Source organism: Corvus cornix, chromosome 12 (assembly GCF_000738735.6).
Source record: "Corvus cornix cornix isolate S_Up_H32 chromosome 12, ASM73873v5, whole genome shotgun sequence".
NCBI lineage: Eukaryota > Metazoa > Chordata > Aves > Passeriformes > Corvidae > Corvus > Corvus cornix.
This window is the reverse complement of record NC_046342.1, coordinates 6,157,239-6,170,680: the sequence shown is the minus strand read 5'-3', so window position 1 is coordinate 6,170,680 and position 13,442 is coordinate 6,157,239. Positions and strand designations below refer to the sequence as shown.

The window sequence follows — 13,442 nt, the reverse complement described above, 5'->3', positions numbered from 1 at the left end:
TGCCTCCCCCCACCTAGTCTTTCACTGGGGCCATTTTCCTCCTGTTTGGGACTCTAAAAGAGCCTGAGCCCTCTTCCACACCTGAGGCATTTGCCAGCTGGGCACAGCAAAGGCAAGGCAGTGAGCCCCAGCACAGTGCTAAGCTAATCACACTGCCAAACATTTGGTGCCATTAAGGGTACGCTTGCAGAATTACTGCAGCTTAGCTGATGAGTTCAAATGTATTTTAGTGAGGTAACATGAACATGCAAATATACCCTAAAAAAGAGGAGACACGCTCAAAAGTCTCACATAATCTCCTGCTGCTGCCCCTTATGAGCTCTAATCATGACCATGAACCTGAGAGTTCCTACAGCAAACCACGAATCCTATCAAAGACAAGAGGTAACTCCACTGAATTCAAACTGCTTCACTGTGACCCCTACCTTTCTCTGGTGCTTCCTTCTCCTCTTTGTCTGGCAGGGTGACATAAGAAAACATCTGGGGTTTGGAAGCAATGATTCTGTCAAAGCTGATCCTGTTCATGATGTGTTTATACTCTAATTTCACTTCTTTCTCCAGGCTGCTCATATAGTCTAACATGCTGTTACAAGACACAGAAACACTGAGAACCCATGGTGTTTGAGCACAAGTATGTCTGTAGCTTTACCGCAAACTCCACCCCTCCCTCACTCCCTCCCTCCCAAATTTGCTAACCCAGAAGCCCATCTACCACTGAACACATCGGGAGATTTGTGCAGACAATGAAGCAGCCAGCAAAAGTATCAACTGGACTTTTAATGACAGAGGCAGTGGGGATTGAGGACTGGGACTGTAGCCTTCTTAAGTGTCTTTCAATTCAAAGCAACATCTCCACTGGGGAGAAACATTACAGAGGGAAGGAGAAATAACCACAAACTAAAGAAAATAGCTGGCAGTTCAGGAAAAGTTGGGCTATCCAAGCTGGCCTCCCATTTGCCTCCTTCTGAACATCTCTTGTTGTCCATTTCCTCAGCCAGAACACTCACATTAGTGCTGAAACCCTGCTCTGTTTGCCTTAGGAAGTCATCATCCTTTACCTCAAGCAGGCAGAGTACTTTTCTTTATCCCTGTATTTCTGCTCAGGGAGACTAATTACTCTCCTACTCTCTAGTTCGGGCTGGCAGACCATGCAGGCCTTCACACCTTCCTATTTCTGAGCAGGGCAATCAGTCACGGCTGATTCCCAGCAACACCACCAATGGCTCATGATTCATCAGCTCAGGGACATTAAAATGCCTCCCTGATATGAACTGCATCACAAAGAGATACTCGATTATATCCAGGTGGAGATCTCCTGTTCTGTTTGCCTCCCCCTGTGCAGATCTTCTTTTGATTTGTTTTAGCAGCTGTTAATAGGTAGAAGAGTCACCAGCAGACAATAGCCAGGTCTGTGGAGACAATGGGTGGTCTGCAGATCAGTATAGCAATGTTCTGTTCCTCCAAAGCACAGGGAGACAGCAAGGTCAGCCATGCCATTTTTGTCAACCTTCTTGCTGTTGAAGGCCACTTAACTGCAGGTGCAAGCACGGCTTGGTGGGTCTGCATACGGAACCTACTTTATCTGGGAACCCTGACACACCACCCATCCTGCACACGTGTCCCTGGGGCTGCCATCTGCCTACTTCTGCTGCCACTCTGGGCAACAGAGTGGTGTGCTTGTGTGCAGAATGGAAGGCAGGTGAGATCCATGGTCTGTGAGTTGGCTGCTGAAGATCTGCCTCCACTGACACTTCTTTTGTAGCCCTATGGAGTCCCACAACATTTATGGACCAAAGGCTGAGCCCCCAGACAGGTACCTGATGCTTTACCTTGTCTCATCCCTCAGTTTGGGAGTCTGCATAGCCAAGCACCTCATCCTCTGCAGGCTTTTCTCACTGATGCTCTCCACGCCCTCTGTGGCCATGCAGTCCACGTACAAGTGGTACATGAGCAGCCCCTGCGTCTTCTTGCGCGTGCTGTCGGCAGAGGCCACGCGCTCCGCAAACACCTGGGGATCCTCGGCCAGGAACTGCAGGCAAACTCGTGGCACCCAGTACTGACACGGCAACAATGGAGCTCTTCCTGGGAAAGGAAAGTACAGCTTACAAGAGTCTGCAAGGAAAACAAACCTCAGAATGGCTTGCAGTGCTGACAGCAGCTTTTCGATAGACGGGATAATTGGGCTGCGTGCAGGAGATCAAAATGAGGGACCAAAGGTGAGGACAGCAAGAGATAAGGGGCATTCCCTTTTAAGAGAACAGTACTTCATTTTAATCTGTCCACATTCCCTTTCAAAATGGCATTGACCCAGAAAGACCAACATTTTACTTTTCTTGAAGGCAGAAGGATGGGAGATGGATTAAAAGGAAAGGTATCTCCAAAGGCAAAACCTCAAACAGGGTATCAAATTAAGGTGTGGAGTTCTCTTCCCTGGATGTTTTTTTCAGACAAATTAAACAGACACATATCAAGTGATAACAGTGAAAGGGTTTAAATGACTTCTTGGTGTCCTTCCCATCTCCAGCTAGGAAAAGCATGGATAATGAACTGGCTCTCAGACTATATGACAGCTCCCAAAAGACCTTATCTGAAACACACCTTCTTGAGTTATTCCTCCATTGAGGATGGGTCTCCCTTCTTCATCACGCACCAGACCTTTCTTGTCTGTTTTATGGACCAAGTAGAGCTCTGTCTCCTTGTCATAATCCAGAACACCAACATCAATCCACTCGTAGATCAAGTCCTGGCTTTTGGGGTCCTCTGAGAGAGCCAAGGATTAAAACAGGGTTAGTCCATTCTCCTGGAGGCTACAGCAAATGGACTTTCCAGATCAGAGTGGTCATGCCACAGTCAAATCCACTTGCTCATTTGAATCTCAGTCAATCTCACATAGTTTCTGCTGTGACCAATTAAATAATGAACTTAGGTCTTACAGCTTAGAATTCCCAACTTTTTGCACACACCAGACAGCTATGCATGTATATTGGTATCAATATGGATACAAGTCAGGACAGCATTATGCTGTCCACTCAACCTGAGGAGTTGAGTCAGTGATCAGGTGTGGTGTTCCCCAGGACAGCTGCAAGCAGAACTCAGCCATCACATGCTGGCTGCCCAAGGATACACAGAGCTTATGTTTTATGCTTCAGTTTTGCAGTCAGTCAAGCCTCTGGAGGCTGCTCCAGAGCTGTAGATGCCAGTTCCCACGCTTTAAAGCTATTGCAGATGTGTTAATATGAGCTGCAGCCACGGCTGGACATCAGTACAACCGTACATAGTAATGTCTTCTCATTGAGAAGGCTCCAAATGACGGGAAAACAATGTCCACATCACTTAATTTGGCCCAGGTTTACTATTTGTATGCTCACTGTAGTCTGAACTTGTCTTCTGATCCTGCACTTGCAGTGAAATCCTGGCAGAACATACTGTGTGGAAGGTACCTAACTCCATGAAGATAGCTATGCACCAATAAAGAGAAATTTTGTCTGTGCTGACGGGAAGTCAAAAGGCAAAGGCTACTTTTAAAAAGTGGGAACAGTCCAGAGCAGGACTGGCAGTCAGTGAGATCGCTCATCTCTTGCTCTGACTGCCTGAGCCTGATCAAAATGAGATATGGCTTTTCTGCTATTCAGAGCTACACTCATCAGAATCTACATGCTCCCTTCTGCTGAAAGGGCCTGTAACTGTTAGTGTTGCCCTGCTTGAGCAGTAACTGATTCAAGTTTTACCATGTCCAAGTACATCATCTGTAGGTAAAAGTGCTTTTCCAGGCACTGGCTTTCTATCAGAAGATCCTGGCTCCAGTCCTAGTGAGATCCACTCTTCTGGAGTTCGACAGTCATATTCATCATTGTCAAATACCTAAAAAGCAAGGACATGAGTGAAATTAAGCTTTACTTCAGAAACAAGAAAACACCCAAATAAAAAATTTCATGAGAGGAAAACATTCAAATTCAGTTCCTAAACGGGCTACAAAATACAGAAACCAGTCCAGGTGCAAAAGCTGTGCTGATCTTTAGTCACAGTTTTCTCCCAAACAGCAGTATCTGTACTTCCAGCCCTTTCCTGGGGAGAACAGACCAACACCTGGAAAGGTCTCCTGCAGCAATACTGCTGACTACTGTGCTCAGTAGGAAGCATGAGGCACCTTCCCTTTGGACACACAAAGGACAATGAGGAGCACTCTCAAGGACTATCAGTTCTGACAAAAGTTGGGGGCACCCTGCAGAAGATGGTCAGCATCTTGTAGAGACCCTTCAGAGCCCAAGACAGTTCCAAAGCATTTCCTTGTTTTGTTGCTTGCTGCGTCAATACTGGCTAAGTGTCCTGCCATCCTTAGAAACCTCCTGTGGTATAAGCAAGGAGACAGATCACAAGTACCAAACATGCTCTCTTACCTTTAATGGGAGATAAATGGGAAAGACAGAATCTTTTGTCTCCTCAATAGGTGGAATATTGTCAGGGTCATAGTGCCTTGGCATCAGCTGATTAGAGTCTATCCCCTTGCTGGCTAAGAGCTCAGCAATATCAAAGGTGAGATACAGCCGTCTCCTCCTGGTTTAAATCAGAAGGGAAATAACCATTTGATGTGCCTATAAGCATTCCTATGCCTATGACTCCACTTTTTTACTGTGCACCCCTATCAGTAAAAATATTTTTAGTACACATTGCATTCATGTCTATTTCTTCATTTATAGCACAAAATAATTCAGTGGAAGTGACCTAGAATGATCAGTTACTCCAATCTATAAATTATATATGTGTACTACTGTACTAAAATATTATACCCATTATAGAGCATACACAAAACCAGAAATTAAAAAAAGAATGACAAAAAGATGACATAAACACTATTTAAAAACATTATTTTCTTCCCTCATCCCAGTGAATTGTCTTTTGCACCCTCTGCAATGTGTGCACGCCTCATTTTGGAGACCATTGCCTTTAAGGATAAGGTTTCCTTAAGGATTTTTGATATGTCATGTCTTGAAAACAAAAACCAACACCCTAACCTGCTGCATCCATTCCACAATGATGCCTCTAGCCATTTTCTGGTTACTCACCTCTCTTCTTCAACCTTCCGAGGGTTTTGCCCTGGAATCCGTTTGAAGGGCATGTGCACTTTGGGCTTAAATGATTGTACAGGGAAATCTGACTCAGTGACATCCTCAGTGGATGGTCCAACCATTTGCTGATCCAGGAGACTTTTGAAGTTCCCAGGCAGCTTCAATTTTGTAACTAAGAGACAAAGAGAAACACATGTCTGAAACCACCAGGCATCGCTTTGCTTTACCTTCACACACAAACGAGGACTCTGCTGTCTATTGGGTTGCAGAAGTCACTTCACTAGATTTATAAGAGAAATCAAGCAGACATCAAATTAGAAACAGAAAGACAGACCTTTTTTCCCCCTGCTACAATATGTGATTGTGGTTTTCCAGTATCAAAATGATGGCATAGAAGAAACCTCCACTGAGGATTACTGTCATGCAGATTTTTAGGGGGAAAGGCACTGACCCGGCTCTAAGGAGCTCTGTTTTGTTCCCAGCTTTGCTATGGACTCTCTACATGATAGTGGGCAAGTTACTGTCTCCAGTGCACAGCTTCCATCACCCTCGGAAAGGGATGGGATTCCCCTGCCTCTCTGGGGGGCCCTGAGACCAAGAGTCAGTCATAGCTGGGAGGAACTTGGTCAAGGTGGTGATAAAGGGCTTATGAATATTGCAGGGCAAAAGAAGTTGCTCAGGTCATCTTTGTCTGCTGAAGTGCCTATTCACACCTTGGGACAAACCTCTCTCTTCTCAGCTTTTGCTCAACCAAACCACCCACTCACATCAGCAATGGTGTGAGAAAAAAATGAGTTAAACAGCCAACAATCTCACCATTTGGCCAGAAGTTTTCAACAGAAATTTGGACTAAGCAAAAAGTATACATTTCCAATAACTGGCAGAAATTAAACCATGTCATTTACCCCATAAATAAACCAAACTGTTTATATTGCTAAACAAGTTGCAAATAATAGAACAGCAGCAAACTGGGAATTTGAAGCTTAACCTAAATTAAGTAATTGCATGCAGGCTTTAAAAAGCACTATTCCCTAGACAGAGCTAAGCATTGAACTAAAAATAGATTTTAGTGGAGTGAGAGATTTTCCTTTGATGAACTTTCACACTCTATCATGGAGAAACTTAAGGTACTGATTTGTAATTGGGTATTTTGAATGTCAAGCTTTGAACCCAATTGTTCACTGTATTGCATGTGCTTCTGGAGTCATGGATGTGACCCTTGATTTAAAAGCAATTGTGCAGAGCAGCCAATAATGCTAAAGCCAGACATTTCAGGATGGTTAGGTACAGCAAGGCTCTTCTAAGAGGTCATTCCTTGTCCTTCTTAAATGGCCCCTGACTCAACCCTTGTAGCTATATGTTGTCTGCTTAGAGACTAAAGGAAATGGCCACTAACTGGCTCCACTTTCTCTATTTCCCTCCCTCAGGAAGGGCAGCTAGCCTGGCACGAATGTGCTCTTAAACACTTGCACGGTCCACAACATAGTTTTGAGGAATCCCTAAAATGCAGCTCTTGAGCCTCGTGTGCATCTCTTGCTTGGGGTCTTTACAGACTGGCCCTGATTTGTATTTGTTGTCAAGGAGCACAGCTGTTCCAGTTTAGTCACTTCATTGTTGCCAAATCCATGCACCATCCATTATGGCACTTTGTGCACTATCAACTATTTATGTCAATATTTAGTGTTTCATTTGCATTTACATTTCCAACCTGATGGCTTCTTCCCCCTTGAAGAAGCAGCAGATCATAAATAGAGTTCTGTCTCCACTTGTTAAAGATGAGTCTAGCTTGTCAAGATTCACTTGAGGAAGCAGTCATTTGTCCTCACTCATGAAAATAAATGTCACATCTAAGCACAGGAGGGTGGTATATACAGTTCCCATCTTTCTCTAAAATCCTCTCACACACACAGTTTCTTCCCACCCGCTGCCAGTCTATGATCCATATCCCCAGGAGTGCTCTAGGGGCCAGGAGAGTGCTGGCAAACCTTCAACCATTCTCTGTTCCTATATTTGAGCATCCATGACACAAGTGCTTGTAAGCAGGTGGCACCAGCAGCTCTGTACACACAGAGAGCCCTTGCATCTAGAGAGAACAATCTGCTCTGGGGTGCAGCTGGGTGTAGAATAAATAAATGAGAGAAGACCGTGATTTTGGCTATGGGTACCTAAATCCCAAATACAGCTCTCACAGGCAGGTCCCATTTTTTGGGGTTGTCATGTGCAGGGCCAGCAGTTTAACTTGATGATCCTTGTGGGTCCCTTCTAACTCAGGATATTCTATGATTTTCACAGTAAAGGGACATTGCTGGCTCCATGCACAGTAAGAACACATGCAAATTCAGTGTTCTCCTGGCAGTAGGACCAGAACTCCCACAGGCACCAGCACAGTCCACCCTGAACTCTGGGGTAAGTGGATATATCCAGGAGAAAAGGAAGAATGGTTTTACCACCCACTCAGATCACTTTGCTGCACCTCTAAACGAAATTCACTTTTCATGGGATATTCAAGCAGCTCAGCACCGTTCCTGAGCACTGAGAGGAAAATGAAAGCAGAGCATGAACCCAGAGGCAGCAGCCTAATTCCCAGCATGACCACTGTAGACAACCTTAAACAGTTATAGCCCAGTTTCCTGCCCCACCCGTTCCCTCAGTGTATTTACCTTTAGGGGTGTGCTGCTCCAGGTCCGCCTGGCTCACCAAAGACTGGGACACACGCGGGCCAGCAGAAGCACCCTGGAATGTGAGAGAAGTGTCAGAGCACAGTCATGACACAGTGTGAGTGGGGGTCACAGAAGTCCAGAGAGAAAGTGTGACTCTAAGACTGACTTTACCAAATCTTTAGGAACAACTGAGACTGTGAGTAGTGGTCAGAAAAGGCTCAGAGACAGAAATACTTGAAAAGTTCAGCCCAGTGCACAGGGGCAGGGGATCTGCCAGCAGCATGTGGCCTGATGTCAGCTTAAGATGTTGACTGGGGGCTGATTAGGCAGCCAGTCATTAGGGTTTTACTACCAAATATCACCTGCAGTCACAACCACAAGCCTGCCCTGCTGTACTGGCATCCTAAATCCAGGCAATCGTGACAGTGCTGTCACTGGCTACTGAGGAAGGCAGCACAGCTCTGACCAGGATACGCCTCATGGCTTCACTTTGTAAAGGTCAAGGCACAAAGGCGTCTGAGCAAAGGAAGTGCTAGGACCTGAGGTGAAACCTATATGTGTCCACACCAGCTGTACCATCAGTCTTCCCCTTTCGGGACAGTGCTGGAAAAAGAACTGCTCTTTTCACTTACCCCTGAGCTACTGGAGGTTCTTGGAGTAGGGACACCAGCAGAAGCCTCATTGCTGGTACTGGGACGGCTCCTACTCAGAAAATCCCTCAATTCCTTCCTTGCTTTCTCCATCTTCTCAGGAGAACAATGCTGTGACGTAACCCTGGGCTTGCTACGAGTGGAAAGACATTGAGCCTGTCACACACTGTATCTTTGGCACGCCTCCACACCCTCCCACAGTGCTGGATATCCTTGACTTGCTACGATGAGTGGGTAACACGGAAGGTTCGATCCCCTGATTCGATACCAACCACTGCATTCACAGCCTGGGGGCCATCAGACTCACGTGGCTGCCTCAATGGCTCACTAACTCTGGAGAAAGAGACCATTTTATTATTCCAGATGGGGTTTGGAGTGGGAAGACCAGCAGCATACACAAGAAAAGCTGCTTTCCTTAAGCAGCAGGGGCTTCCCGGATCCGTGGCAGCGTTCAAAAGGCTGCCAGGAGAATTTGAGTGAACTGGGACTACAGAAGAAGTACTACTTTTGCTGCACCCAAATCCCTTAAAAACCTTGTCACACTTGACTCCAGTGGGAGTAGCCTAGGATACCAATGCAGCTACTTCCAGGTCTAAGTCTGCCTCTTCCATTTAAATAATTCACAACAGATATTCAAGCATCACCTAACACATATTAAAATATAGCTAGAAGCTCCCCTCTTTCTCCTCCTGCAGGGGATATTTTTGCTCAGCTCACAAATAATTTCTGCTCTTCCACCTTGGGAGATGCAAATATCCAGGCAAATATCACAGCTGTACATCTTTATTTTACAAAAACCTTTGTGCACTGAGAGATACCAGTTAAGAACAGCTCTCAGACTTCTGGCAGGAGGATAATGCAACCCTTGATTTTAGGCTTGTCTAAACACAGAGATGACTATTGTAACTAATTAGAACAGCTAAAGTGACACAAACCCCTCCAGCCTGCGCACACATGCACTGATATAATGATGTACACATACCTGTGTAGCTTATTCCTATAAATTATGAGTCAAAGCTCTCCATGGTGTCTCTCAAAGGTACTCCAAGGCCAATACAGCTTACTGATCAATTCCTGCTCAGGGCTAGACCCAGACTCCTCATCCAGCCCTACTTGACTTGTGGTTTGTCTCCTGAACCCTTGCTAGGACCTTTCTTACTTCTGGTAGCTCTGCAGTAGGAGTCTTCCAGCTTCCCACAGCTAAGCACTGCAAAGACCTTGCCTGGTCTTGCAGGCCACAGCTGGCACAGTACTTGTCTGGAGTCTCATCCTGACCTGCAGACAACGCCACAGAACCCCTTCCTGCCATGCCCTCTCTGCTCTGCTCTTGAATGGAGTGAAAACTCTGCTCGCCCTATACTCTTGATGAGAGAGGGCAATCTTTTCACAATTTCACCTTGCTGCCTGTCTGTGAGAATGAATCGGGTACAGGCAACAGGGAAAGCATTACATGCATGCCGGAGATAAGAGGGAATAACTGTGCTGGTTTATTACTGCAGGTTCAAGCCAGTGCACAATTTTGAGAGGTTGAATCAAAAAAGAAATCAGATAATAAATCAAGGTTACCATGATGCGAATCTTTTAAGTGAAATGGAGTAAACGAACAGATTGGAAAGACCTGGGAGATGAGATCAATAATACCCCCTCCCCTCCCTCAAGCTAGAAAATCTCAAATCTCTCTCCTCTCAGCTTTGCTTTGGCATGGCAACTGGAACCTCACACCCTGAAGAATGAATTTTCCATGGAGGATTTTGTTTTTATTAGCTATTTTATGCTCTGGCCATATCTATTTTAGCAGCCCAGCAGGACTGATTGGAATCAGCCAAGATCCAAGGATTCCTGATGAATCACTGCTGGACTCTTTCATGCCTGCTGCACCGGCACCGAGAACAGCAGCAAGGCAGAACGACCCTGCGGTGCCTCTCCTGATGTGTCACCTGAGCGTCCTCTTCTTGGCAGCAGGGCCAACATGGTAACATGTACTTTTGCCTCTTAGGACCAGAATCCTAAACCCATCCAATTAAAGAAGCTAGCTCCAGGACACAAGGTTCATCTGAACCTGTAGTAGGGGTGAGTGACTGAACCCACTACCAGTTTAGCAGGACTGGCAATCTCTGCCTAGAACCAAAATAATGTGGCTGCTGCCCATGACAGACAAGTTCCCATGACTGGGGAAAGGTGTACCAAGCCAGCCCACAGCAGGCCTAATTCTTTGCCACTTTGCTCTCTGTGTACTCACTCACACTTCTGTAAAAGTCCTTCCTGAGCACTTATGTCAAAATAAAACAAACCCCTACTCAGTGTCCAGATCAAAAACATCCATCATGTTCTCCCAGCTTCACAGAGGGGAGGTCCTGTGTTTGCAACTGCAATAAAACCTGACACACACCACTTAAAATAAAGAACAAAACCAAGCATCCAAAGTTTTCCCAGCAATTCCCCAAACAAATCAGTAAAACAGCTTGTCTGAGAGCACTAAAACTGATGCAGATATGGGAGAGCTGCTAAGCACAAAGGGAATCCTACTCTCCTGCCACCCCAGCTACTGGGATGTGTCTGGGTTTTCCAGCAAGGAGGTTTCCCAGAGCATGGTGGCGAGCTCGCTTCAGTGCCAGCCTCCAGCTAGTAGGTGGTTTGGCTGGTCCCATCCACCTCTCAGGAATGGTCTGCAGGCTGGTTTCAAAGACAAGAAGAGAGACCCTCTCACTTTTATTCAGCCTAGCTACTGAGTCAAGGAGTTGACTACAGAGCAGTTCCCTCTTTCCAAGCTTCCAACGCCAACAGCCTTTCCACCCCCCAAAAGAATGAGCAGCATGCAGACCTAGGGCTGTCCTCCCCTCCCTCCATCCAGGGGTGACCCTAGACCCTCATCCCTGGGCAGCAGAGCTTGGCATGGACTGCCAGGGCTTACAGGAGAGAACACCTTCCATCCTGCAGCGAGCACACAATGGCAGTTCAAGCTTTCAGCCAGCTCTGCTACAGCACTTGCTGATGGTACCACATAGCTTTTGCTCAAGAATTCCTTGGTTGTCCGAGGGATCCCGAGGAAGAGCAGTGAAACTGCCCAGTGCCCCGTCACACTCCAGCTCGGGACAGGAGGCCGGATACCTGCCACATTCACAGCCTTCAATCCCTTCCTACTTGGAGCACTTTCCTCAGGACTGAAGCTTTCCTTTGACAAGGAGAGGTACAAAGGTGGAGGAAACAGGAGTCCAGCTCGTTGCAAGTAGGTGAGATGTCTTCCTTAAAGCAGCTTCTCTGCCCTCCTCAGTAACCCTTCTCTCCCCCCGGCCCCTGCACACCTGGGAGCCTCTCCCTGTTCTTCACTGGCTAACATCTGCCTGGCACCAAGCTGTCCCAGCTTCAGCTCTAAAACCTTTTCCCGACTGCTGAAACACCTATCTGTGCATTAGTTCAGTCATGCTCCCTCACACCTGAAAAGCATGTTTCCTAGACATACCAGGTACTATTTATGCTAAATTGAACTATTCAAAGTGAGAGCATATTCTTATGGCACTGCTGACACAACATTAGCTACAGCGTCTGTGTGTCATTGTGGCAAAACTATAATTACAATTTCTCGGTAAATCCAGGCTTTACACATCCATAAAGTCAAACTCCCACATGTCTTGCTCAACGTCTGGTACAAGCTTTTTGATCTGTTGCCTCTACTTCAATTCTTTGATGCAAAGCTTTGACAAAATGGGACTCTTTTCTTTCAAATCAGGTTCAAAATGGCTAAAAATTGCAACAGAGCAAGAGAATAGTACTTTAAATATCATCTAACCCCTAAGCAAAACCGCAGATGGAAATCTAGTATTTATCTAAAATTTATTTATCTGTGCATAGCCAGAACCCCAGCTACTAGACCATCTGGACACCAACATGCAGAAATTCCTTCTTGCTATAATTTAAGCCACACAAGGTAAGCTCAGACAAGGTGATGCATTCTCAACAAACTGCTTTAAACATTATCCTGTACTTCAAATCCCTTCTACCTTAAAAAGCGAGTTGACAGTAATTTCGAGTTTTATAGCAGCCCATTCCCTCCAACAATTTGCAAGGGTTTAAAATGGATTTTCCTCTGGGTTTTTAAGTGCATTCTTTTCCCCACGGGAAAGCACCACGCAAGCACCGCCCGAACCGGGGGGAGCAGCACAGGCGGACGGCGGCCAGCGCTGCTCGGCACGGCCCGGGCTCGGCGGCACGGCCTGGGCTTACAGCCACGGTGGGTGCTGCAGGACACCCCTCCGAGCATTTGCACCGCGACTCCAACAACGTCGGTGTCATTTACGAAGCACAACACGGATCAAACAAGCGCTGCTGTTGGTTCCATTTCCGAAAGACCCCGGCTGCGGGAGGAGCAGCCCAGGGGCTGTTAACGTGCGACGTGTGGCGATGGGGCAGCGCCAGGAGCAGCTCCCGGCGCCCAGCCCGTGCACCAGCCGCGGGGACACCCCGCTCCCAATGCTCCGAGGAATCCTGGCCTGCCCGACACCTCCAGTGTCCTGGAAGCACGAGGGGACTCCCTCATGAGCCACCTGCGCGCCCACCCTCCCGGCCCAGCCCGGCGGGGCCCGCTGCAGCCCCCGAGCCCCTCCTCGGAGCCCGCAGCCCCAGGCCCGCTCCGGGGGCCGGCGGGGCCCTGCCCGGCCCTGCCTGCGGGCGGTACGCACCGAGCGACCCGAGTCCGCCCCGACGCCGCACGCGTTGCCACGGGAGCAGGGGCGGGCAGAAAGCTCCGGCTGGAGACTCCGGCTCCCCCCCCTGCGCGGGCCGTTGGGCTGGTCCGGAGGAGGCGCGGGGCAGCGCGGGCCGGGCAACGCCACGCCCGAGCCGGGGGGAGCGCCCTCCTGGGAAGGCGGGGTCTGCCCCAAGGTGCAGCTGCCAGCGTGGGGCTGTGCAGAGCCCCCGGTGTCGCCCAGAGCCGCCACCGAGCTACCGCAGGGACACCGCAAAGCTTCCGGTGTCACTTCAGCTGCTGCCGCAGGGACGTCGCAGAGACCTGGAGCCACCTACGAATCACCACCGCGGAGTTGCCACTGGCGTCTCTGAGTTGCCGCAAC

General features: G+C 47.8%; 1 protein-coding gene across 1 annotated transcript in view; it reads right to left on the bottom strand.

Annotated features, from left to right (window-relative positions):
- Positions 1 to 13,127, bottom strand: part of DNAH1 (dynein axonemal heavy chain 1) — a 71,474-nt gene extending 58,347 nt beyond the window's left edge. The window contains exons 1-9 of the mRNA XM_039559265.1: positions 13,053 to 13,127; positions 8,359 to 8,509; positions 7,727 to 7,799; positions 5,064 to 5,238; positions 4,398 to 4,554; positions 3,729 to 3,861; positions 2,599 to 2,760; positions 1,830 to 2,082; positions 426 to 583 (exon numbers count right to left, since the gene is read on the bottom strand). Of these exons, the coding sequence (XP_039415199.1) occupies positions 426 to 583; positions 1,830 to 2,082; positions 2,599 to 2,760; positions 3,729 to 3,861; positions 4,398 to 4,554; positions 5,064 to 5,238; positions 7,727 to 7,799; positions 8,359 to 8,469 (1,222 nt within the window). The 5' untranslated portion in view covers positions 8,470 to 8,509; positions 13,053 to 13,127. The remainder of the gene's footprint in view (positions 1 to 425; positions 584 to 1,829; positions 2,083 to 2,598; positions 2,761 to 3,728; positions 3,862 to 4,397; positions 4,555 to 5,063; positions 5,239 to 7,726; positions 7,800 to 8,358; positions 8,510 to 13,052) is intronic.
- Between the last annotated feature and the right edge of the window lie 315 nt (positions 13,128 to 13,442).